The sequence below is a fragment of the Lynx rufus genome, unplaced genomic scaffold (genome assembly GCF_022079265.1).
Source record: "Lynx rufus isolate CCGP_SWC_20201006 ecotype Redwood Valley unplaced genomic scaffold, mLynRuf1.p SCAF_30, whole genome shotgun sequence".
NCBI classification, from domain to species: Eukaryota; Metazoa; Chordata; class Mammalia; order Carnivora; family Felidae; genus Lynx; species Lynx rufus.
This window is the reverse complement of record NW_025814846.1, coordinates 2,337,711-2,365,338: the sequence shown is the minus strand read 5'-3', so window position 1 is coordinate 2,365,338 and position 27,628 is coordinate 2,337,711. Positions and strand designations below refer to the sequence as shown.

The window sequence follows — 27,628 nt, the reverse complement described above, 5'->3', positions numbered from 1 at the left end:
AGTGGACAACATCAGTGAGACCCTTGACACAGAGTTAAACAATAACATACCAGAGATAAAAGGCTCAATAAACAAAATGAGAAACACATTTGATGGAATGAACAGTAGGCTAGAAGAAGCAGAGGAATGAACTAATGACTTAGAAGATGGAGTAATGGAAAATAATCAAGCTGGAAAAAAAAAGAAAAAAGAATTATGAATAATGAGAATAGACTTAGAGAACTCAGTGAATCCATCAAATGTAATCACATTGGCATTATAGGAATCCCAGAAGAAGAAGAGAGAAAAAAGAGGGCAGAAAAATTATTTGAAGAGATGATAGCTAAAAACTTCCCTTCCCTAATCTGGGGAAAGAAACATATATCCAGATCCAGAAAGCACAGAAAATCCCAAACAAAATCAACAAAGCCAAATCCACCCAAGACATATTATAATCAAAATGGTAGGGGCACCTGGGAGGCTCAGTTGGTTGAGCATCCGACTTTGGCTCAGGTCATGATCTCACAGCTTGTAAGTTCGAGCCCTGCATCAGGCTCTGTGCTGACAGTTCAGAGCCTGGATCCTCTTCGCATTCTGTGTCTCCCTCTCTCTCTGCCCCTCCCCCACTCACACTCTGTTTCTATTGCTCAACAATAAATAAACAAATTTTAAAAATTTAAATGGTAAAATATACTGACAAAAAACTTTTAAAGCTGCAAGAAAAAAAAGAAAGCAGTTACATAAAAAAAGAAACCCCATAAAGCTACCAGCTGATTTTTCAGCAGAAACATCCCAAGCCAGAAGGGAGGGTCCTGATACATTCAATGTGCTGAATGGGAAAAACCTGAAGCCAAGAATACTGTATCCAGCAAGGCTATATTAAGAATAGAAGATGAGATAAAGAGTTTCTTAGACAAATAAAAACTAAAGGAGTTCATGACCACTGAACCAGCCCTATAAGAAATATAAAAGGGGACTCTTTGAGTCAAAAGGAAAGAACAAAAGTGGCAGCATGAAGGTAGGAAACACGAAAGCAGTAAAAATAAATATTTCTATAGATATCAGTCAAAAAACTCACAAAGTAAAAGGATATAAAATATGATGTCATATACCTAAAACATGAGGATGAGAGGAGTGGAGAATGGGTTTAACCTTAAATAACCATCAACTTAATATAGACTGCTATATGCAAAAAAGGTTATATACAAACCAAATGGTAACCATATATCAAAAATACTAATAAATATGCAAACAATACGGAGAAAGAAATCCAAATATATCACCACAGAAATTCAGCAAAAATGAAAGAAAGACAAGACAGTATCACAGAAAATCTTCAGAAACAACCACAAACTAGTAATAAAATGGCAATAAATATATATCTATTAATAATTACTTTGACTGGAAATGGACTATATGCTCCAATAAAAAGACATAGAGTGACAGAATGGGTAAAAGAAAAAAACATCTATATGCTGATTACAGGAGACTTATTTTATTTGTAAATTTTTTAATGTTTATTTTTGAGAGAAAAAAAGAAGGAGTGGGGGAAGGGCAGAGAGAAATGGAGACACAGAATCTGAAGCAGGCTCCAGACTCTGAGCTGTCAGCACAGAGCCCAGTGTGGGGCTTGAACTCATGAGCTGTGAGATCATGACCTGAGCCAAGTCAGACTAAGTCACCCAGGCACCCCTAGGAGTCCCATTTTAGACCTAAAGACAGCTTCAGAGTGGAAGTGAGTAGATGGAGAAATATTTATCATCCAAATTATTGTCAAATGAAAGCCAAGGTAGCAATACTTATATCAGGCAAAATAGACTTTAAAACAAAGACTGTAACAATAGATAAAGAAGAACACTATATAACAATAAATGGGCAATCCAACAAGAAGCTATAACAATTGTAAATATTTATGCACCCATCAAGAAAGCACCCAAATACATGAAACAGTTAATAACAAATACAAAGTAACCAATAATAATATAATATTAGTAGGGCACTTTAACACCCCACATACATCAATGGACAGATCATCTAAGCAGAAAATAAACAAGGAAACAATGGCTTTGAACGATACACTGTAACAGATGGATATAAGATGTATTCAGAACATTCCATCCTAAAACAGCAGAATACACATTCTTTTCAGCTGCACATGGAACATTCTCTAAAACAGATCATATATTAGTCTACAACAGAAGCCTCAACAAATTTAAAAAGATAGAATTCATACCATGCATCTTTTCTGACCACAATGCTAAGAAACTAAAAGTCAACCACAAGAAAAAAATCTGGAAAGACCACAAGTACATGGAGATAAAAAAACATGCTACTAAACAATGAATGAATCAGCCAAGAAATAAAAGAAGAAATAAAAAAGTGCATGTAAGGGGTGCCTGGGTGGCTCAGTCAGTTATGCTTCACCACAGGTCATGATCTCATGGTTCGTGAGTTCGAGCCCCACGTTGGGCTCTGTGGTGACAGCTTGGAGCCTGGAACCTGCTTCAGATTCTGTGTCTCCATCTCTCTCTGCCCCTCCCCCACTCGTGCTCTGTCTCTCTCAAAAATAAACAAACATTAAAAAAATATTTTAGGGGGGCGCCTGGGTGGCTCAGTCGGTTAAGGGGCCGACTTCAGCTCAGGTCATGATCTCACGGTCCGTGAGTTCGAGCCCCGCGTCGGGCTCTGTGCTGACAGCTCAGAGCCTAGAGCCTGTTTCAGATTCTGTGTCTCCCTCTCTCTGACCCTCCCCCGTTCATGCTCTGTCTCTCTCTGTCTCAAAAATAAATAAACGTTAAAAAAAAAATTAAAAAAAAATATTTTAGGGCTGCCTGGTGGCTCAGTCAGTTGAGTGTCCAACTTCGGCTCAGGTCATGATCTCGTGGTTGGTGAATTCAAGCCCCACGTTGGGCTCTGTGCTGACAACTCAGACCTGGAGCCTGCTTTGGATTCTGTGCCTCCCTCTCTCTCTCTCTCTCTCTCTCTCTCTCTGCCCCTCCCCACTTGCACACTGTGTGTTTCTCTCTCAAGAATAAACATTAAATTTTTTTAAACAAGTTTTAGGTACATGTAAGCAAATTTAAATGAAGACACAATGGTTCAAAACCTTTGGGATGAGACAAAAGCAGTTCTAAGAGGCACATTGATAGCAATACATGCCAACATTAAAAAGAAAGATAAAGCTCAAAAAACAACATAAATACATAACTAAAAGTACTAGAGAAAGAACAATACACAAAACCTAAAACCAACAGAAGGAAAATAATAAAAATAAATATTACAGCAGAAATAAATAAAATGGAAATGAAGAAAAATAACAGTTCAAAAGATCAATGAAACCAGGGGCTGTTTTTTTGTAAAGATCAATGTAATTGATAAACTTCTAGCCAAATAAATAAAATTACAAGTGAGAGAGGAGAAATAACAACCAACACACAGAAATACAAACAATTATAAGAGAATATTTGAAAAACTGTATACCAACAATCTGGACAACCTAGAAGAAAAGGATAAATTCCTAGAAACAAATAAATTACCAAAACTGACACATGAAGAAATAGAAAATTTGAACATACCAACAACCAGCAGAGAAATTGAATTAGTAATCAAAGAACTCCCAATAAACAAAAGTCCAGGACGAGATGGATTCACAGGCAAATTCTACCAAACATTTAAAGAAGAGTTAATAGCTATTACTCTTAAACTATTCCAAAAACTAGAAATGGAAGGAAAACTTCCAAATTCATTGTATGAGGCAAGCATTATCTGATACCAAAACCAGATAAAGACACTACAAGAAAAAGAGAACTACAGGACAATATCCCCAATGAACATAGATGCAAAAATCCTCAGTAAAGTACTAGCAAACCAAATCCAACAATACATTAAAAAAATAATTCTCCACTATCAAGTGGGATTTTTTTCCTTGGTTGCAAAGGTGATTCAATACTGATAAATCAATCAACATGATACATCACATTAATAAAAGAAAGGAGAAAAACCATATGATCATTTTAATAGATGCAGAAAAAGCATTTGACAAAGTACATCCATTCATGATAAAAGCCCTTCAAGAAAGTAGGGTTACAGGGAATATACCTCAACATAATGAAAACCATATATGAAAAACCCACAGGTAATAGCATCCTTAATGGAGAAAAGCAGTGCTTTTCCTCTGTGGTCAGGAACAAACAAGGATGTTCACTCTCACCACTTTCATTCAACATAGTACTGGAAATCCTAGCCCCAGCAATCAGACAACAAAAAGAAATAAAAGCCATCCAAATCAGCAAGGAAGAAGTAAAACTTTCACTGTTTGCAGATCACATGATACTCTATGTAGAAAACCTGAAAGATTCCACTAAAAAACTGCTAAAGCTGATAGATAAATTCAGTAATTCACAAGATACAAAATCAACATACAGAAATCTGTTGCATTTCTATAAAGCAATAATGAAGCATCAGCAAGAGAAATTTAAAAAACAATACCATTTACAAGTGCACCAAAAATAGTAAGATACCTCAGAATAAACCTATCCAAAGAGATAAGAGATCTGTACTCAGAAAAGTGTACAACACTGATAAAAGAAATATAAAATGACACAAAGAAATGGAAATACAGTCCTGCTTGTGGATTAGAAGAACAAATACTACTTTTTTAACTTTTTAAATGTTTATTTTTGAAAGAGTGTGTGGGATGGGAGCAGAGAGAGAGGAAGACAGAGCATCCAAAGCAGGTTCCACACTGACAGCAGAGAACCCAACACAGAGCTCAAACTCACAAACTGTGAGCTCTTGACCTGAGCCGAAATAAGACACTTAACCAACTGAGGCATCCAGGTGCCCCAAGAACAAATATTCTCAAAATGTCTATACTACTGAAAGCAATCTACACATTTAATGCAATCCCTATCAAATTATCAATAGCATTTTTCACTGAAATAGAACAAACAATCCCAAAATTTGTATGGAACTACAAAAAAACCTTGAATAGCCAAAGCAATCTTGAAGAAGACAAGCAAAGTAGGAGGTATCACAATTAGGACTTCAAGTTATATCACAAATCTATAATAATCAAAACAGTATGGTATTGGCACAAAAATAGACACATAAATCAACAGAACAGAATAGACAACCCAGAAATGGACCCACAACTATATGGTCAACTAATCTTTGCCAAAGCAGGAAAGAATATCCAATGGAAAAATGTCGCTTTAACAAATGGTGTTGGGAAAACTGGACAGCAACATGCAAAAGAATGAAACTGGACCACTTTCTTACACCATACACAAAAATAAATTCAAAATAGCTTAAAGACCTACATGTGAGACAGGAAACCATCAAAATCCTAAAGGAGAACATAGGCAGCAATCTCTTTTACCTCAGCCATAGCAACTTCTTACTAGACATGTTGCCAGAGGCAAGAGAAACAAAAGCAAAAATTAAGTACTGGGACTTTATCAAGATAAAAAGCTGCACAGCAAAGGAAACAACTAACAAAACTAAAAGGCAGTCTACAGAATGGGAGAAGATATGTGCAAATGATATACCTAATAAAGGGTTAGTATCCAAAATATATAAAGAACTTATCTAATAAAGGGTTAGTATCCAAAATATATAAAGAACTTATCAAACTCCCCACCCAAAAAACAAATAATACAGTTAAGAAATGGGCAGAAAATATGAATAGACATTTTTCCAAAGAAGACATCCAGATGGCTAACAGACACATGAAAAGATGCTCAACATCGCTCATCATCAGAGAAATGCATATCAAAACCATGATGAGATACAAAACAAAACAAATGAGCAAAGGGGTAAAAGAAAGAAAGACAAACTAAGAAATAAACTTTTTTTTTCTTTTTAGCTTTGTATTTAAATTCTAGTTAACATACAGTGGTTTCGGGAGTAGAATTCAGTGATTCATCACTTGCATACAGCACCCAGTGCTCATCCCAGCAATTGTCGTCCTTAATGCCCATCACCCATTTAGCCCATCCTCTACCCACCTCCCTCCGTCAACCCTCAGTTTGTTCTCTATCTTTAAGAATCTCTCCTTGTTTGTTTCCCTCTCTCATTTTTCTTTTTTGTTTCCCTCTCCCCTGTGTTCATCTATTTGCTTCTTAAATTCCACATATGAGTGAAATCATATGGTATTTTTCTTTCTCTGCCTGACTTATTTTGCTTAGCATTGTCTAGGTCCATCCATGTCATTGCCAATGGCAAGGTTTCATTCTTTTTGATGGCTGAGTAATATTCCATCATATATATATATATATATATATATATATATATATATATATATATTCCATCATACACACACACACGCATACCCCATCTTCTTTATCCATTTATTACTTGATGGATAGTCGAGCTCTTTCCATAGTTTGGCTATTGTTGACAATGCTGCTATAAACCTCAGAGTACATATATCTCTTCAAATATATAGTTGTGTATCCTTTGGGTAAATACCTAGTAGTGCAATATCTGGATCATAGGGTAGTTCTATTTTTAACTTTGAGGAACCTCCATACTGTTTTCCAGAGTGGCTGTACCAGTTTACATTCCCACCAACAGTGCAAGAGGGCTTCCCTTTCTACACATCCTGGCCAAAACCTGTTGTTTCCAAGAAACAAACTCTTAACTATAGTCAACAGACTGATGGTTACCCAAGGGTAGGGGGTGAGGGGATGGGTTAAATAAGTGATGGGGATTAGGGAGTGCAGTTGTCATGATGAGCTTCAGGTGATGTATGGAATTATTGAATCAGTATATTGTATACCTGAAACTAATATAACACTGTATTTTACTAACTGAAACTAAAATAAAAACTTAAAAAAAGAACTTTTACAATTCAACCCCCCAAAAATATAATTTAAAATGGGCAGATGACCTGAATAGACATTTATCCATAGAAAACATACAGATAGCCAAGAGACACATGAAAAGATGCTCAACATCACTAATCACTAAGGAAATATAAATCAAAAACACAAGAAGATACCACTCGTCAGAATCACTAGAATCAAAACAATAAGAAATAATATTAGCCACAGAAGAGTGGGATCCTGCAAATTGTGACATTGATGGTCCTAGAAGGTATAATGATGCTAAGTGAAATAAGTCAGACAAGGAAAGATAAATACCATAGATTTCACTTACATGTGGAATCTAAAAAGTAAAACTAATTAATAAACAAAGAGCAGAATCAGAGCTATAAATACAGAAAACAAGGTGAGAGTTGCCAGAGGCAAGAGAGGTAGGCCGATGTGCAATGGTTGAAGGGGAGTGGAAGATACAGGCTTCCAGTTATGGAATGAATAAGTCACAGGGGTAAAAGATACAGCATAGGGAATCAGGCCCTGTGCTGAAGGCTCGGAGCCTGGAGCCTGCTTCGGATTCTGTGTCTCCCTCTCTCTCGGACCCTCCCCTGTCGCACTCTCTTTCTCTCTCTCAAAAGTAAACATTAAAAATTTAAAAAATAAAAAGATACAGCATAGGGAGTATAGTCAATAATATCTTAATAGAGATGTATGGTGACAGATGGTAGCTACACTTGTGGTGAACATAACTTATAGAGTTGTCCAATCACTATGTCATACCCCTGAAACTAATGTAACATTGTGTCAACTATACTTCAGTTAAAAATAAGAATCACTGAAAAAAAGAAGAAAAGAATGGAATAAAAATAGTTGTGTTTAAAAAATATTTTTTCTTTTTTCTCTTCCTTTTTATGTACATATGTATGCATTTATATATGTACAATATAAACACAATAGAAGTTAGAACATTTTTTTAAACTTCCCTTTCCCTCTTTTCTGTTGTTGATTTAGTTCAGACTTTCTCCAGGAAGCTTTTTTGTTCAACTAGCCAGTATATTCCCTTAGGTCTCCCCTCTTTAGTATTTTCGTATCCAATTGTAAGTTCTTTCAGGATAGAGTTGTGTTTCATTATTTACTGTGCTGCTTTCCATAGTCATGTTTGGTGAGGGCTGGTTGCTTGGTGATGGTCTGATTTCCTCAAAACCTGCTTTGAAGTATGATGTAACAATGCTACCTCCAGCCAGCTAAAATGGTCAGAAACTTGTCCAGGGCTAGCACAATTTGTCTATGAGTGCAGTGTTGCTGCAATGGCTACCATATCACCATTCTGCCAGGCTGAGGTAGCTGACCAGCTGGCTGGTAGCTGGCTGATGGGACTGGGTTTTTCTGTGTAAATTGTTCCTCAAATAGCTTTTTTGGTCAAGGACATGGCCCTTCTCATGTTGAGTGCTGCCTCTTAGTTGGCAGTATTTGTGTAGCCATGCTTCCTTGCCAGAACCTCCCTGCACATTGTCAAGAGCTGTCAATGCCATTAGAAACATAAAGGATAAGCCCCAGAGAAAGAATACAAAGGACTGGGAGGAGGAAAAAGAATGGAGAGGTATGACCTTAAGTGTGCAGGTTGCTAAACCCAATGTAAAACACACCCTGCACATAATAATTCCTACTGTTACACATGAAATTTAGCAGGAAAATTATGAAAATAAAATTATTTTGCAAGGGGAGTCTACACAGACATTGGTTTCAAGGGACCTATATAAGGTTTCATGGCCACACTGGTGGCCCTCCAGGTTGACTTCAGATTGAGCCTGCCTCTGTTAGAGCCTGTTCTTATAAAGATCATTCTAGGCTTGTTGCAAGGATAAAATGATATGATACATGAAAATTGGTTTTATAGACTACAAAACAATATGCAAATGCTTGGTGTTCTTTTTGTAAGCTCCTGAGGGCACTGACAGTGGTTTAATGTTGTCCAGTAGTGTCTTCATGGGAGTTTGGAACAGATTTTAAACACCTGTATCTGAAGAAAATCAAATCCACCTACAGAATGAAGAGAATTGGGTCCCCAGGAGGGAAAAACATGTCTGGGAGATACCTAAATTGTGTCTGGGGAGTGGTCGTTACCTAACCATGTAAGAAAAACCTTGGGTTTCCTGAGTGTCCTCAATTGATGAGAATTGTTTTCTTTAGAAGTAATTTCCAAGAAAATGCCTGTGATCTCATTGTCAGTGAAACTGTTGACACTTCTTTAAAAGTGTCTGTTAACTTATAGTAAATTACAGTGGGAGTGCATGTGGTCCCCACATGAATGTATTATGGTCACACTGTTTTAATAACTAAAATTTAAATCACAGTAAGTGACTAAAAAGTAAACTGCTGCTGCTTCTGCTCCTTCCATGAAAATGACCCTTTTTTCCATTTAGCTTCAATGCATGAGATTTCATATCAGTTCTTCACCTGAATGCATGAGTCTTCAATCTCAGGAATGGTTGTTGACTTCTGTGTTTATGGGCATTTCATCCCCATGAAGAACTACCCATTCCCTCGCTGCAAAGACTGAGCCTGAAAGATTTTTCTCTCTAAGGAAGAATCTTTCTTATACCTTTCTTGTTACAGTAGTCAAAAAACACAAACAGACTGGGGAGGTCTGATAGTTGGGAGATACCTTGCCAATAACCTGACCCTTGGTGTGGAGCTCCCTCCAACTCTACAATGTCATGGGAGTTTCTCCTGTGACTGTCGTGGAGAATAAACACTCTCTGTTAATGTCCAGTGACTTAATTTTCCATTTTCTTTTTTTAACAGGTCCAGTTAAAAACAAGAAAAAGGGTAAGTTAAGCTCCTGATTTTATGAAATTGCTCTCATGTCTTTTCTAAAATTAGAAGAAAAGGGGCACCAGGGTGGCTCAGTCAGTTAAGCATCTGACTTCAGCTCAGGTCATGATCTCACAGTTCATGAGTTCAAGCCTCGCATCAGGCTGTCTGCTCTCAGTACAGAGCACACTTGGGATCCTCTGTCCCTCCTCTCTCTGCTCCTCCCCCTCCCTCCCTCTCTCTCTCTTTCCCTCTCTCAAGTAAATATTTAATTTAAAAATTAAATAAATAAGTAAATAAATAAATTTAGAAGAAAAAAAGGGAGTAGGATTTTTATATATTCTTTCAACGCTGTTTGTTCATTGATTTATTCAATCACCTGTGATCTTCTCGAGTATTGTAGCTTCTGTGGAACAAGAAATAGAGATTGTGTTTTGGTGATGATCCATGAAATTGCTACTCTAGCAGCATATGAAAGTTGTTTTTATTTTTCTTTCTTGCTCCGTCTTTCATACAATTAAATTTACATCTCTTTTATTCATTCTTCCTTACTCTTTTCCCTGTCCTCCTTTGTCCTTTTTTTGCTCTCCTTTATCAAATCACTGATCATCTATAAATTAAGTTCTGATGAATTAAGTCCTGAGACAGCTTGTGGGGACTAGGTATACTACCTTCTGAAAGATGTCAGTACCCTATTCTTGGCCTAAAAGCTATCCCCATCCTATGTCTCAGTCAGGGAAGATGTTACTTGCTTTGGAGTTTCAATATCATTTTCTCTGTGATGGAAAAACTAGGCTGAAGTAATACCCTGATCTTTTAGTCTTTTCAAAGAAGCTTCTCATTGAGCAGATCCATTTTGCCATTGCTGGCTCAGTAAGTTTCTGATATACCTCCAACAGGACTGGTCCAAGAGCTTGTATAAGCACTTGCATACTTGAAGAGTATACAAACATACATACAAAGAGTATCCAAAGACAGAACAAATTCCAAAACACAAAAGTAGGCAACATGGCAATATGGTCCACTCCTTAGGACTAAAAAAAAAAGAAAGAAAAAGAAACTACAAAACCAGTTTTAAATACCTATTTGTTTCTGTTTTCCTACATAGAAAGAAAAAAGAGTGAAATTAATGATTTTTCATTAAAACGCTTTAACCAAAATGGTTTGGTTAAGATTTCTGGAGCTTCATAGTATGCCAATCCCAGAGTAGTCCAAAAAGACTGGTTTCAGCCACTGCCTGCCACTTCTCTGAGCACTAGGGTACTCTGGTGGCTTGAAATACCATGGCCCACATGGAAAACCTATGTTGCTACTGTAAAGAAACTAAGGAATAGTCTGGCCTCCTGAGGACCTCATCTGAGCAAAGGTGGAAAAGAAGCCAAGAGCTGGGATCAGTTAGGAAATCTTTCTCCATTGGGCCTGGGCACTCACCAAGATATTATGTATTTAAGAAAGTAAATTTGACTTTTAAGCATGTATGTTTTTTTTTCTAATAGTTTTTTTTTTAAGAGCAGGTTTAGGTTCACAACAAAATTGAGGGGAAAATACAGAGTGTTCCCATATATTCCCTGCCCCCACATGTGGATAACCTCCCCCACTGTCAGCACCTTGGACCAGAGTAGTACATTTGCTGTAATTGATGAACCTCCATTGTCATACCATTATCACTCAAAGTCCATAGTTTACGTTAGACTTCATCTTGGTGCTGTACATTCTATGGGTTTTGACAAATGTATAATGACATAGATCCCCATAGATTACAGTATTATACAGAATAGTTTAACTGCCCTAAAAATCCTCTGTTCTTTGCCTCTTCATCATTGCCTCTGCCCTAAGCACTGGCAACCACTAATATTTCTATTGTCTTTTTAGTTTTGCCTTTTCCAAAATGTCAGTATGTAGCCTTTTGAGACTGGCTTCTTTCACTTAGTAATATGCATTTAAGTTCCTCCATGTCTTTTCATGGCTTGATAATTTCTTTTGATTTTTTTCCTTTTTTTCTTTTAAGTTTTTATTTTAATTCCAGTTAGCTAACATAAACTGTAATATTAGTTTCAGGTGTACAGTATAAAGATTCAACAAATCCATACATCACCCGGTGCTTATCACAAGTGTACTCCTTAATCCCCAGCCTCTATTTCACCTATACTCCCTCCCCTCTGGTACCATCAGTTTGTTGTCTATAGATAAGAATCTGTTTCTTGGTTTGTCTTTCTCTCTCTCTTTCTCTTTCCTTTTGCTTGTTTGCTTTGTTTCTTAAATTCCACATGTGAGTGAAATCATATGGTATTTGTCTTTCTCTGACTGACTTATTTTGCTTAGCCTAGTACCCTCTAGCTCCATCCATATCACATCTTCTTTCTCAATTCATCAGTCAGTGGACACTTGTGCTATTTCCATAATTTGGCTACTGTAGATAATACTGCTATAAACATCGGGGTGCATGTATTCATTTGAATTAGCATTTTTGTATTCTTTGGGTAAATACCTAGTAGCACAATTGCTGGACTTTAGGGCAGTTTTATTTGTAACCTTTTCAGGAACTTCGATACTGTTTTCCAGAGTGGATGTACCAGTTTGCATTCCCACCAACAAGGCCAGAGGGTTCCCCTTTCTCCACATCCTCACCAACACCTGTTGTTTCCTGTGTCATTAATTTTAGCCATTCTGACAGGTGTGACGTGATACCTCATTGTAGTTTTGACTTGCATTTCCCTGATGATGAGTGATGTTGACCATCTTTTGATGTGTCTGTTGGCCATCAGTATGTCTTCTTTGGGAAAATGTCTATTCATGTCTTCCACTCATTTTTTAATCAGATTATTTGCTTTTATGTGTTAAGTTTTATAAGTTCTTTACATATTTTGGATACTAACCCTTTATCAGATATGTCATTTGCAATTATCTTCTCCTATTTTGTAGGTTGCCTTTTAGTTGTGTTTATTGTTTCCTTTGCTGTGAAGAAGATTTTTATTTTGATGTAGTCCCAATAGTTTATTTTTTATTTTGTTTCCCTTGCCTCACGAGACATATCTAGAGAGAAGTTGCTATGGCCAATGTCAGAGAAGTTACTGCCTGTGTTCTCTTCTAGGATTTTTATGGTTTTAGGTCTCACATTTAAGTCTTTAATCCATTTTTAATTTATTTTTGTGTATGGTGTAAGAAAGTGGTCCAATTTCATTCTTATGCATGTTGCTGTCCAGTTTTCCCAACCCCATTTGTTAAAGAGGCATTCTTTTTTCCTACTGGTTATTCTTTCTTGCTTTGTCAAAGATTAATTGACCATATAATTGTGGGTTCATTTCTGGGTTTCCTATTCTGTTCTATTAATCTATGTGTCTATTACAGTACCATACTGCTTTGATTACTACATCAAGCATGTAGTTTTTAACTTTTGTCATATCTCCTTTAAAATAGAAATTATATACTAGCCAACTGGATCAAACAATACATTTAAAAAATTATTGGGGCGCCTGGGTGGCTCAGTCGATTGGGCGTCCAACTTCAGCTCAGGTCACGATTTCGCGGTCCGTGAGTTCGAGCCCCGCATCGGGCTCTGGGCTGATGGCTCAGAGCCTGGAGCCTGCTTCTGATTCTGTGTCTCCCTCTCTCTCTGCCCCTCCCCCGTTCATGCTCTGTGTCTCTCTGTCTCAAAAATAAATAAACATTAAAAAAAATTTTTTTAAATTATTCACCACGACCAAATGGGATTTATAGGGATGCAGGGTTGGTTCAATATCCGCAAAACAGTTACCATGATTCATCACATCAATAAAAGAAAGGCAAGAACCATATCATCCTCTCAATAGATGCAGAAAAGCATTTGAAAAAATACAGCATCCTTTCTTGATAAAAACCCTCAAGAAAGTAGGGATAGAAGGATCATACCTGCAGATCATAAATGCCATATATGAAAGACCCACTGCTAATATCATCCTCAATGGGGAAAAGCTGAGAGCTTTCCCCCTAAGGTCAGGAACATGACAGGGATGTCCACTCTCACCGCTGTTATTCAACATAGTATTGAAAGTCTTAGCCTCAGCAATCAGACAACAGAAAGGAATAAAAGGCATCTAAATCGGCCAGGAGGAGGTCAAACTTTCACTCTTCGCAGATGACATGATACTCTATATGGAAAACCCAAAAGATTCCACCAAAAAACTGCTAAAACCAATCCATGAATTCAGCAAAGTTACAGGATATAAAATCAATGCACAGAAATCAGTTGCATTCCTATACACAAATAATGAAGCAACAGAAAGACAAATCAAGAAATCAATCACATTTACAATTGCACCAAAAACTATAAAATGCCTAGGAATAAATCTAACCAAAGAAATGAAAAAATCTATACACACCAGAAACTATAGAAAGCTTATGAAAGAAATTGAAGAAGACACAAAAAAATGGAAATATACTCCATGCTCCTCAATAGGAAAAACAAATATTGTTAAAATGTCAGTACTATCCAAAGCAATCTACATATTCAGTGCAATTCCTATCAAAGTAACACCAGCATTCTTCACGGAGCTAGAACAAACAATCTTAAAATTTGTGTGGAACCAGAAAAAACCCCAAATAGCCAAAGCAATCTTGAAAAAGAAAACCAAAGCTGAAGGCATCATAATCCCAGACTTCAAGATGTATTACAAAGCTGTAATCATCAAGACAGTATGGTACTGGCACAAAAACAGACACTCAGATCAATGGAACAGAATAGAGAACCCAGAAATGGACCCACAAATGTATGGCCAACTAATCTTTGACAAAGCAGGAAAGAATACCCAATGGAATAAAGACAGTCTCTTCAGCAAATGGTGCTGGGAAAACCAGACAGTGACATGCAGAAAAATGAACTTGGACCACTTTCTTACACCATACACAAAAATAAACTCAAAATGAATGAAAGACCTAAACATAAGACAGGAAGCCATCAAAATCCTAGAGGAGAAAGCAAGATAAAACCTTTTTGACCTTGGCCACAGCAACTTCTTACTCAACACATCCCTGGAGGCAAGGGAAACAAAAGCAAAAATGAATTATCGGGACCTCATCAAAATAAAAAGCTTTTGCACAGTGAAGGACAATCAGCAAAACTAAAAGGCAACTGACATAATGGGAGAAGATATTTGCAAATGACATATCAGATGAAGGGTTAGTACCCAAAATCTATAAAGAACTTATCAAACTCAACACCCAAGAAATGAATAATCCAGTGAAGAAATGGGCAAAAGACATGAATAGACACTTCTCCAAAAAAGACATCCAGATGGCCAACCGACACATGAAAAAAATGCTCAACATCATCATCATCAGGGAAATACAAATCAAAACCACAATGAGATACCACCTCACACCTGTCAGAATGGCTAACATTAACAACTCAGCCAACAAAAGATGTTGGCAAGGATGCAGAGAAAGAGGATCTCTTTTGCACTGCTGGTGGGAATGCAAACTGGTGCAGCCACTCTGGAAAGCAGTATGAAGGTTCCTCAAAAAATTAAAACTAGAACTACCCTACAACCTAGCAATTGCACTACTAGGTATTTATCCAAGGAATACAGGTGTGCTGTTTCAAAGGGGCACATGCACCCCCAATGTTTATAGCAGTTCTATCAACAATAGCCAAAGTATGGAAAGAGCCCAAATGTCCATTGATGGATGAATGGATAAAGAAGACGTGGGGTGTGTGTGTGTGTGTGTGTATCTATATACACACAATGGAGTGTTTCTCGGCAATCAAAAAGAATGAAAATCTTGCCATTTGCAACTACGTGGATGGAACTAGAGGGTATTATGTTAAGTGAACTTAAAGACAAATATCATATGACTTCACTCATAAGGAATTTAAGATGCAAAACAGATGAACATAAGGGAAGGAAAGCAAAAATAATATAAAAACAGGGAGAGAGGACAAAACATAAGAGACTCAAATATGGAGAACAAACAGTTGCTAGAGGGGTTGTGGGGGGGGATGGGCTAAATGGGTAAGGGGCACTAAGGAATCTACTCCTGAAATCATTGTTGCACTATATGCTAACTAACTTGGATGTAAATTAAAAAATAAATTAATTTTTAAAAATGGAAATTATAATAAATGTAGAAAGCTCACCTGGCTTTAACAAGGATACTCTCTGCTCCTAACACAAGTCCAGGGATGACTTTCCTTCTTAATAGGTAGACTTGGGAACACTTTCTAATTACAGCTACTAGTTTTGTTTTGTTTTTTTTCACCCATTAACTAAACAATGAATAAGCATGTTATATTTATCAGGAATAGAGATACTGAGGTAAAAAAAAAAAAGTGGGAAAAAAAAAGAAAAAAAGAAAAGTGGTGCCTGCCCTCTATCTTGAATAGTGGAAGTACACACAAATAATTACAGTGTAAAAAATGCTATCATAGAAGCATGAACAGCGTGCTGTGGGAGCACAGAGAAAGAACATGTAGTTCTCCCTGGTGGAGTAAGGAACCACATCTAAGAAAAAAAAAAAAAACAGGGCTGCCTAGGTGACTCAGTTGGTTAAGCATCTGTCCGACTCTTGATTTTGGCTCAGGTCAGGATCTCAGTTCATGAGTTCAAGCCCTGTGTCAGGCTCTGCACTGACAGTGCCGAGCCTGCTTGCGATCTTCTCTCTGCCCCTAGCCCCCCCTCAAAATAAATAAATTAATAAGCATTAAAAAAGACAGAAAGAAAGGGGTGCCTGAGTGGCTCAGTTGGATGTCTGACTTTGGCTCAGGTCATGATCTCAAGGCTTGTCAGTTCGAGCCCCCATGTCAGGCTCTGTGCTGACAGCTCAGAGCCTGGAGCCTGCTTCAGAATCTGTGTCTCCCTCTTTCTTTTCTCCTCCCCTGCTTGTGCTCTCTCTCTTCTTCAAGAATAAATGGGAAAGAAAGAAAGAAAGAAAGAAAGAAAGAAAGAAAGAAAGAAAGAAAGAAAGAAAGAGAAAAAGCAGTATTTAACCTGGACTTTGAAGGAGAGGGGAAGAAAGTGGGGGAAAAACATTCCAGCAAAGGGAACCGCATATTCAAATCCCCCAGAAGGATGAGAGCATGGCATGTTTGGTGGAACTGCAAGTAGGCTAGAGATGTACTATAGGCCATGTGTGTGGTGGGGAGTGGCACCCAGTTGTAATGTTCTCCAGTGAGTGAGCACTGAGAGAACACACCTGCTAGTGACAATAGAAGGCAATTGTCCAGGCTAGAAGCCCTGTAATTACAATCCATAGAATGCAATGCCTCTGGCAGGGACTCGGATTGCTGCTTAGCACTGCTACCTTGTATGGGCCGTTATTGGAAGGAGAATGCACATAGACCTTAAACATTTACTTTGACTGAAAGTGATTTAGAAGCCACTTAATACAGATTTCCTTGGACACAGTGAATAGGCACATGCGTGAAGAGGTAAATTGAGTTGTTCATTTAATTTCCATCTCTAGTAGAATTTTCCCCTTCTATAACTAACTCACTCACACTCATTCTCTGTCTCTCCCTCTCCCTCCCTCCCTCCCTCCCTCCCTCCATCTCTCTCATTCTCACTCACTTGCTTTGATTTGTTTTTTCAACAATTTGGTTTTCACTAAAAGGTTAGGGAAATGCCCCTTCTGTGAAGTTTAGCTTTGAAAAGAATGAGATTACTCTTCCATCTAAGACTGCACAGGATAATTTTCTAACTACAGAAGTCTATGGGCTTTTGTGTCATGAAGCATCCTGTTAAAGTAAGGAAACCTGGAGAAAGAATTCAACCCTGTAAATGCATCCTCTCATCCAGAGGTCATTTTGCACATGCTTCTCTCTGGGCCAACTTTCTGGAAGTTACACAAGTGTGAGAAGCACACATGCCTAAGCCTGGTTACAGAGGAGCAAAGAGGACCAGCTGCAGAACTGGATCCCAGCAGGAGCTTTTTTCCAAATGCTTTCCAACATTTTCATAAGTGAACATCCTCTGTTTATGCTACAACCATTATTCTTTTTGACTAGAGGAGTTTCTGGCTGTAATTCTTCCAACATTACATTAGCAATCACAAGAGATTCACAGTCTTGACACTGAAGTTTGTACCCAAAGAACACCCTCTAGCTTGAAAAATCAGCTAGGCCTGAAAATTCTGGGACTTAGAACAGTCTAATATGCACCTTCCTCTACATCTATGCCACCCAGAGAACAATATGGAGAAACAAACCTTACAACCAGGCTAGGGCAGTTTCCTGACTGCCAGGGTTAAGTCACTCTTCCTTATGGAACCTCAGTCTTGGGAAGAAACTGAGAGAAATCATCAAGGCCAAGCTCCTCGTTTCACCAATGGAGAAACTAAGGCTCAGGGAGAGGAAGGGATTTGCCCAAAGTGCGTCTGTGGCAGACCTGGGGCTTACAGCCTTATCTCCTGACTACAGATTTTGTGTTCTTTCCACTGCACTAGCTGGAATTGAAACTTGGGCACTGAATAAGCCTGACTTGGAAGCCGCCCAAATCTGAAGGGAGATGGCTTTCCTGTTCAGCATCTTGAAATTGGCTAATCTAGAAACTGGGCAGACCCAATCTTTTGCTGCTGCTACGTGCAGGGAAAACACTAAAGCTCCTTCCTGCCTCTAGGTCTTTAAGTCTCCAGGGACACTCCATGGGAGATAAGCTCTTTGGACCTTCCTTTCCTCCCTGGGGAAGGAGCCCCACAGTGACCCCGTTGTTTCATTCCAAATGCAGATGTGGTTAGACATGGACAACTGGCCTCTTGAATGGCATTGCCATAGGGATTGAGTTTCTTGAACATGCAGCATTATTTTTAAAGGAGGGCCTGATAAACTAGGTCACGATTCTCCTGCCTAAGAGTCTGGGGAGTAAGGAGTCAGAGTTATTAAGGAGAGGTTTAAGTGAGATTTAGGAAGGTTACATTTAAAACTAAGAGAGTACCACTGGTGGAGATACTGTCATGGAGTCTCTGATCAAAGCCCTGTATTCCTAGGATTTCCACAAAATTGTGAGAAAGTAGTGAAGGGAAGAAGACACCCCTTCTGTGGCTACCTGCAGTGGGTAAATTGGGCTGCACAGAGCCAAGGAAGTAAACAGGACTTGCAGGTTTTGGTTCAAGACCACAGTTATGACTCAGTCAAATAGCTACATCCTGGTGGGAATGTTGGAAAGACTGGAATATAGAATAGAAGGGCCAGGATTTTTCTGAAAGGACAGTGAGGAGGAAAAGGGGAGGAGTTGGTGGGTTTGATTAATAATACATTCGAGAGAATAAGGCTTCTGAGGAGAGATGTTGGGAAGCTACATTGTGCAGCCTATAAAAATGGAGGTTGATAGGTGATTTAATGTCTTTGAGCATATGAGGGTGATTATGTGTATGATGGTAACTATTCTTCTCTATCTACACAAAGAATAGAATAAGAGCTTCAATTGCCACAGGAGGAAATTTCAGTTAAATATACAGAAGAACTTCCTAACAGTGAGGGGGTGATAAACACTGGAACATGTTACCAAGGGAGTTTGCAGAAGTGTCTTTCCCAGAGATCTTTAAAAATAGGGTTTAGAGAGGTCAGCTGAAAAAGCAAAACCTGCCAACTGCCTCTTTAGCTTTTTCTACTCTCCACCTCCCCTTCTTTCCTTTAATCTCTCTTTCCTTCCCTCCCACTCTCCCTCCCTCCCTCCTTCTCTCCCCATTCCCCCCAACCTCTCATCTCCCAAACTCCTTCTCTTTTGCAGCTACAACCACCTCTATACCAAGCCCTAATTCCTGTACATCCTGACTTCTCTAGGAAACCTTCCTGGAGTTGATATTATTCCCAAGGCCAGGCCGTCCTCCTAGCTCCCTCTTGTCATCTGCATCAATTCCACCAAACTGAGCAGTAAATATGAAAGCCACACTCTTTAACTATAGCCTAATTCTCAATTCTAAAAAGTGACCCACAAGTCTGGCCACTTGGTAATTCTAATCTTTTTGACTCAGCTGAAATGTAACCTGTTTTTTGAAGCCTTCTCTGACCTCTTAAAAATTTTGTCTACTAATTTTGCCACTAATATAGCACTCATACTATCCTGTGACTGTGTCTGTTTCCTAGTAGACTGAGCTCCTTAAGGGTCATTTATTTCTATATCTTCAAACCAGTTCTGTAAATAATTATTCATGAAAGAGGGTAGGGATGTGTGTGTGTGTGTGTGTGTGTGTGTGTGTGTGTGTGTGTGTGTTGTATAGTGTAATAAAGGTGTTTACCTTTATTACAGCAGGAATTCCCAGAGGGCTGACCTTGTTTCCTTAGAAGTCTGTAGAACTCCTGACAGTATATTATCAGTCAATAACTACAAATTTAACACTAAATCTTGTCTTTTAGGAAAGAAGGCAGGACCTCCTGGGCCCAATGGCCCTCCAGGACCTCCAGGACCTCCAGGACCCCAAGGACCCCCAGGAATTCCTGGAATTCCTGGAATTCCAGGAACAACTGTTATGGGACCACCTGGCCCTCCAGGTCCTCCTGGTCCTCAAGGACCCCCTGGCCTCCAGGGACCTTCTGGTGAGTTCCTCTGTCTCTCCACCTGCCCCCAGGCTCCTTGCAAGTACCTTAAAAGAGCAGGAGTAGGTGATCCTGAGAGAAGTTTCAAATGGTGGTGATGGCTTTGGTGAGCAGTAAGAAAAGCAGGTCTCCCAGCTCCCAGCTCCGTGGAGAGCTGGGAATGTAAGAAGGCAGGAGGGCCTGCCCTACTCTAACTTCCTGTGTATACCAACATGTCAAGGACAGGCCACCTGTTCTCAACCTTTTCATCGCAATCCCTCCCTGACTCTAGGCCTCCCTGTATTGAGCAAGTAAACTCGTTATATATCAGAGTTCCAGTGGGGGGTGGATTTGGTCTGTTCTGATTTTCAGCATCTATCACCACATGGCCGGCGTCTGATTAGAAGCAGGCTATGGAGAGGAATGTTGGGGACTAGAAAAAGTGGCAAGCTTTATAATAGTCTCCTCCCATGAACTCTGACGTGCCTTTCCCATAGAGGTAGAAAAACAGTCACTGGTGGTCAAGCAGTTGGAAACTTACAAGTCCCTCAGACTGTGGAAGAAGCAAATGCAGTCACTGAGACTGAGGAACCAAGTGCCTCTTGCACTACATCATTACTGCACCACATTGCCCATTCAAATAGCATCTAATCTCTTTGCATCTTTTCCCTTGGGCCCAGAAGGGCATCCAAAAGGTATAGATGCCAGTCCAAACCTGCCTAATTGGAATTGACAGGAGTCAGACTGCCAGGGCTTAGGTCAGTTGTTATTTCCTCCTCCTGCTCCCCTCTTGTATCTTGGGGCTTTAAAGAAATGGACTCTCTACAAAACTGATTTCTCTAGGCCCCAAAATTCTGGGTCTTTGACTCATAGTTCAAGTGGGGCTAATCGGCATTACTGTGACCACAAGAGAAGGAGATAGAGGGTTTTTTTTTCTTTATCCAATCTTTCCACAGATACTGAGCATTTTCTACATACAAGAGATAGATTGATAAGTGGTCCCTGTTCCCATGGAGTTCATGTCCTAGAAGAGGAGAGACCTGATTAAAGAAGCAAGATATTTACAAATGGCAAAGCTGTCTATGAAGAAAATTAAAGAAAGGGAGCAAAAGACTAAGGAAGCAAGTAACATTGTCTCAGGGTTACACAGTGGCAGGACTGCTCTCTCATCTGTCTTTATGGGTGCACAGTGAGGCTTGCCTTGGGCCAGCATTAGCAAGAGGCCAGTTTCCCTGCTGGATGCTAGGCCCTCTGAAGAGACAGGTCAGGGACAAGTAACAGAAGGAAGTGGTATCCTCCCCCATCCCCAGGCCTGGCTGCCCAAAGCAAGTCTCACTGCCACTGGCTGCCTAGGTAAGGGGAAAGGGAAGTAGAAGGAGCATGCCCTCTGATTGTCCTGTCCTATTTTGCAGGTGCTGCTGATAAAGCTGGACCTCGAGAAAACCAGGTTGGCTGGGAATTGCTTTCTTCCTGGGGAGGAGGGAAGGCCACAGGCTAGAGCCACCTTAGAATTTGCTCCCTATTAAAATTGCTGAGGCTTTGTTTTGGAAGGATACCCTGGAGCTCCTGAGATGGTTCACTCACAGCCCCCTCTCGTCTATGAGCAGAAAAGCTTTTCCCCAGAGCCTGCCATTAACTAAGGGAACTGAGTCTTGCCAAGGCCATTCCCCCCCACCCCCCACTGCACAGAAGACAGAGGGTAACCATATCCAAGCTCAGGAGTCAGCTGAAATGAGATGCCAGTCAGGCCTATCGACCTGAGCCTCCAACTTCCCAGCTACCCCAGACACCTTGTCAGCACTCAGGCACTCAGACCGCCTAGGATCAGGAGCTTGAAAATCAGCCAACCAGCTCCAAGCCAAACCCAGCCTGGGCTTCTGCCTTAAAGGCCCAAAGGGCTCCTCCCTTGTCTTTAGAGCTTCCTAATCTTTGTCTATTGGCAAGTTCTGCTGCCTTGCCTCATCTCATCTCAGCCCTCCCTCACTACAGCTGTTTGGCCACAGTTATAAATGTACACAGCTGCACAGTGCTTGATGGCTTGCAGGGAATTTTATATCCATCACCTCATTTGATCTTCAGACATCCCTGTGAGAGAGGCCAGACAGAGATTCTTTAAAATCCCCATTTTACAGTTAGGGAAATGAAGCTCAGAGGCATTCCATTCTGCTGAGGTCACATAGCTAGGAAGTGGCACAGCTACAAATCATATTACTCACTAGCAGAAATGTGGTCACTGGCATCCCAAGACAGGAGAAACGGATCAGAATTGGGATATGAAAGGAGAGTAGAAGTCAGAGGTGAAAACATGGAAACTGGTGGCTAAGCAAGAAGCCATTACTCCCAGTGACTACTCTTTCTGTCCTTCTCATCCTCCCAGCCAGCTGTGGTGCATCTACAGGGCCAAGGGTCAGCAATTCAAGTCAAGAATGGTAAGAGTCCAAACAGACTCTCTCCCCAAGAGGAGCTTCTCCTCTTCCTTACCCCTAGCCTTCAGGTAATCACCAGCCTAGCTCCTCCTGGGCTGCTAAGTACCCTTGGCGGTAGGGGGCCATTCTGCATGCCATTTGCCCTCTACTGGCCATCCTGGGTAATTGCTTGCACTGAGACTCATCACCACATACCAATTCCATTTACAATCACTGATGAGGAAGCTGAAAGGGACTTGAGACATCATCGAACCTGGGAACTCCTGGGAGAAGCAGGTTGTATCAGAGTCACCATGGGGATATGTGTAGTTTGATCAACATTTTCCCAATACAAACTAGAGAAGGTAAAACTACAGAAAATTAAATTCTTCTTGTCTGACAGGTCTCCACAGAAAATGGGTGGAGGGATTTTTTTCTCAGGGTGAGGTGGGAGCATGTTAGACTCTCTATGGAGTATGAGATGCTAGTATCTATAAAAAGGTGAAACAGGTTTAAGGAGGTTAAAAAAACAGATTTAATATAACCCCTACATTTAAAAGATGGGGAACCAGAGTCCCAGAGAGATTCAATAATACCATAAGAAATCATACTGCCTTATATTTGTATGTACTTTAAAATTTTCAACATGCTTTCTTTGTCTTTCATGTTACATGATCCTCACAACAACCCTATGATATAGGTATTAGCTCCTTTGTGCAGAGACAGAAACTGAAGCTCAGAGAGGCTAATTAGCTGGCCCAGGTTTTCAGCTAAGTGGAGGAGCCAAGATTCAAAATTATGTCCATCTGATTCTTTCCACTGCACTATGCTACTTCGGTGATGTATGTACACTCCCCTGAATGGCTAGGTTCATCATTTCCCCCAAAGAGACATGAACATTCATTAACAAACAGCACTTTAAAATAATGTCCAGTCCCCAGGGTGCACAAAGCCTAAAATGCATGAACCCCCAGGAGCCTTGGGAAGCAGCAAGCCAGCCAAGATGCCAGATGCTTACAGAGCTTGGAGTGGAAGGGAGGGGCTCTGAGTGCAGAAACAGTAAACGAAGCTTAAGAAACCTGCTGCATGGGGACAGCTCCTAAGAGCCCAGTCAGTCCTGAATTGGCTGTGCTGAGCTTCGTTAATGATTGGGCTTAGCCACATCCTGGACTGCCACCTGGATGCCTGGAATTTAATAGCCTCAAAAGTATAAGTAGGAACAGAATAGTAGCAAAACCCAAACAATCCTGCTGGGACCAGGTGCCTTGGGTCCTGGGGTCTTGGATGGGCCATAATCACTATCTGTCCAGGGAGGAGTGAGACAGGCAGGAAATAGATTTGTCTGGGTGGACGGGTGGCCTCTGTGCTTATTCTATGCCGGAAGCTACAGATTTTGCTCCCACTACCACACAGCAAGACTGATTCCAGCCCCTCTGGGCCAATCCCTAATAGTAGTTTATGCTGATCTTCAGTTCTACCACAAGCAGAAGGGAGGGAGGCAGGGGTAGAAGGACATCATGCAGAGCAGTCATTTGAAGGGGTAGAGCCAGGGCTCGCTTCCTAACTCCTATCCCACCCACTTTCACCTCGAGGGAAGATGAGGTCTTCCAGAAGGCCAGTTTCCTCACACCTCAGAGAACCAGGCCTCCTGAGACTAGCCCAACATGGACATTCAAAACATAATTTCTTGGGTGAAGAACGGAAGGTTTTGATGGGTAAAGACCCCATGGGCTTGGACTCCCTCCTCTGGTGGTAGGAAGGAACATCCCTCTCTGTGCAGGATTGAAATGGAAGCTTGTCCTCTGCCCTCACATACAGTTTCTCACTGTCCAGCAAAGGTGGTAGGATTCTCCCTCTGCCCCAAATGGGGTTGGGCTGACAGACAGATGCTTTACTAAGGGTGCCTCAGGTCCCAGATACCCTCAACATCCTTTTGGCTCATTCTAGTGCTGCTTGGTGGGCTATCCCTCACTCTCATAAAAGATACCCCTCTCCTGTGGGGTCCTATTACCAGTGGTCACCCATCCCAGCTGCCATGAAATCTGACTCACTCCTGATCCCTAAGGTTCTTCAGGTGGACAATTCCTTGGGCTGAGTGGTTTCCTGGAGGGCCCAGGGAAGCCTTCCAAAAAGGAATGGGCATGAAAGAGCTATAAAAAGGAATCTTTTAAGGAAAAGGCCAGACAACACCCACGAACCTGTAAGACAGGAGAGAGACTCAGGAGCTATGGCTGAAGAAGTAGAATGGAATAATAAGACCTAGCCTGCCACTCAGTGTCTGAATTTTGCCTGTGCAGTCCCCAAAACAACAAAGAAAATAGGGCAGCATGCCCACTCTCTTCTTACCCCCACTCCCAATTCCAGCCAGAAGGTGTTAGTTACAGACCCTTCCAGATGGAGGGGTCAGGAAAGGAGAGAGGGAGACAAACAAGTAGACCCCAGGAGCCTGAGGCAGGCCTGGCAGCTGCTTCACAAACTGAATGCTGTCTGCTTCCAAATGCTGTTCTTAAAGCTTGGCCCCCTGGGCTACCCAGGTTGCATTGGGATAGGGGTAGGGGGTTGCTGCTTGATATTTCTTGTTTCTGTTGCCCAGATTATTCTGACATGTACTGAGTGACTGCCCTTCTCTCATACTGAGATCTTTCAGGTGGAGTGCTCAATGACTGGTCTCGCATCACTATGAACCCCAAGGTGTTTAAGCTACATCCCCGCAGCGGGGAGTTGGAGGTACTGGTGGACGGCACCTACTTCATCTATAGTCAGGTAGAAGTGAGTACGGTCTCAGGCCTAACTCTTCTTACATCCAGAATGCAGATCCGGTGTAGGCCACATAGGGGCACTGTGGAGCCAGCCAAGACCAGCTAACTTCCTGCTTTCTAGGGTGACTGGGGTGGGGGCCCTTCACTAGGAGAGAGTTGAAAGGAGGGGAGAGAGAAGGGACTGTTTTGGTTTGGATTTTTTGCCCCCTAGCGAGATATCCTTGAAAAACTGAAAAGAGGCCCTTCCCACACCCTGCCATCTGATTCCCTCCTGCGGGGCCACAGAGCCTTTGTTTCCCCACCGAGCTGTTTGGTTCTACTGCCAAACTTGATCTCTGTCTCCATGTATTCTTTGAAAGTCAGTTGCAGGGCTGCTGAGCACCCCTTCCCCCCCGCCACACACACGGCCAACTTTACAATAAATAGTGCTCCTGCAGACTTTCTCTCCACCTCGAAAACATTTTTGACGGTCTTTCCTTCCTCTCTCTCCCATTTGCTTGTCTACCTTTCTGTTTCTCTGTCTTTCCCTCCTCCTTCCTGCCATCATTCTCCCAGCCCCTTTCACCCCCAGTTTCTGTCCTTGTCCTGCCCTGGGCCCATTCCCCACATCTGCCAATGCCCATCCACTTCCATGCCTGTTGTTTGCCTCCACTGTGGTGGCTCCTCCAAGCTAGAGGTAGATGAGCCCTGAGGTTGGGGCTTCTGTGGGGCAGGCAGCAAGCAGGCAGATGGACAGAAAGACTACAGAGCCAACAGAAGGATCTCACGGGACAGTGGCCAGAGAAGGTGGGTTAACCAGCACTTGCTAAGCCCACCAAGCATTCTGGCACAGCCTGGGTCCTGACCCAAGAAATCATATGACACCCAAATACAGTACTCCTTCCTAAAGAGCCTATGGAGGGAGCAACCTTTCATAAAGTGATTTAGGATGACAGATGAGGGTTCCAGTGTCCAGGGGGCCCATAGGTATAATCCCAATGTCCTATAGGCCATTTCTCCTAAACTCCATTGGCAGGGGGAGAAGGGGACTCAAAGCTTGGGCTGGGGTGTTTTCTGGGCCTAGAATAGAGCTGGGAGTGGCCTCAGGCCTTGAACACCTTGACAACTGGGAAAATTTCCCTTGACACCAGACCTTTGAACATAGGTTAGCACTTCCTCCAGGCCTGGGTTTTGTCCTTTATCTCATTCGTGGTGGATAGCACTCCAACTCTCTGGATGTTTCCTTAATCATCAGGGGGCCAAGAGGCAACTGTCAAAACCAGTGAGAAAAATCCAGTCACGGGGAGGGGGCACCACAAGCTGAGTGAGTGGCCATCCTTAAAGAGCCTAAGGAATGGCAGGTTGTTACTCCACCCTGTCTGGGGAATCAGTGACTTCTAAGTTCAGCCACAAATAGCACTTGGGGCTTGAATTTGGCAGTTAATTTGTATTCATTTGTCTGTAGCTCCAACTGAGCACCTACTGTGTGCAGAGCACTGTGCTTCATACCAGAGCTGAGGAGGGCAGAGGGCAGGGGAGGGGTTAGGGGGAGGCAGAGGGGTGATAAGGGCATGGTTCCTGCCCTCACAGAGTTTACAGCCCGTGTACTATTGAAAAAAGATTTGCTCAGCCACCCAAGCCAGATGGAGTGGGGGAAGCACCATGTATAAGCCCATCATCTTGCCTTTCCTGTTGACCAACTAACATGCCCTCAGTGGCACTGCCCCCTTCACGAGGTGTGCTCGCAGCTCATCTGAGACAGTCCTGTCTGTTGCCGCAGGGAAGGGTCCCACCCTCTCTTTCCTCTCTCCCCCAATCCCTTCTCGTTGCCTCTCACCCAGGTATACTACATCAACTTCACTGACTTTGCCAGCTATGAGGTGGTGGTGGACGAGAAACCCTTCCTTCAGTGCACCCGCAGCATCGAGACAGGGAAGACCAACTACAACACTTGTTACACCGCCGGCGTCTGCCTCCTCAAAGCCCGGCAGAAGATTGCCGTGAAGATGGTGCATGCTGACATCTCTATCAATATGAGCAAGCACACCACCTTCTTTGGGGCCATCAGGCTGGGCGAGGCCCCTGCGTCCTAGATTTCCCCTGCCCTCTGTTTTGCCCCTGCTCGTGCCCCTGCCCCAGGTTTGGGAGCCAGGACTCCCAGAACCTCTACAAGCTGCTGTGGAGTGAGGTATATGGGTGTTGCAGCCAAAGACAAATACCCCAGTGCTATTTATTCCCCAGTGACTCCAGGATGACAAGGCCTGCTTGACTTTCCAGAACAGCCTTGAGTTAACAGGACAGTTGATAGAGCCCCAGAGTTTGCATGAAGCAGGACCTTCTTCCTTGGCTTCATGTTTACTGGCTCCTGGCATGACTCTTCAACCTCAA

The 27,628-nt window shown here is 41.5% G+C and overlaps 1 protein-coding gene across 5 annotated transcripts in view; it reads left to right on the top strand.

Annotated features, from left to right (window-relative positions):
• Positions 1 to 27,333, top strand: part of EDA (ectodysplasin A) — a 404,383-nt gene extending 377,050 nt beyond the window's left edge. The window contains exons 3-8 of one of the 5 annotated variants that reach the window (XM_047092556.1): positions 9,606 to 9,629; positions 19,939 to 20,118; positions 21,510 to 21,544; positions 22,475 to 22,526; positions 25,150 to 25,265; positions 27,082 to 27,333. In XM_047092556.1, coding sequence (XP_046948512.1) covers positions 9,606 to 9,629; positions 19,939 to 20,118; positions 21,510 to 21,544; positions 22,475 to 22,526; positions 25,150 to 25,265; positions 27,082 to 27,333 — 659 coding nt within the window. Of the gene's footprint in view, positions 1 to 9,605; positions 9,630 to 19,938; positions 20,119 to 21,509; positions 21,545 to 22,474; positions 22,527 to 25,140; positions 25,272 to 27,081 lie in introns of all 5 variants that reach the window. The other 4 variants (XM_047092555.1, XM_047092554.1, XM_047092553.1 and 1 more) reach the window with 4 other exon arrangements.
• The last annotated feature ends 295 nt before the right edge of the window (positions 27,334 to 27,628 follow it).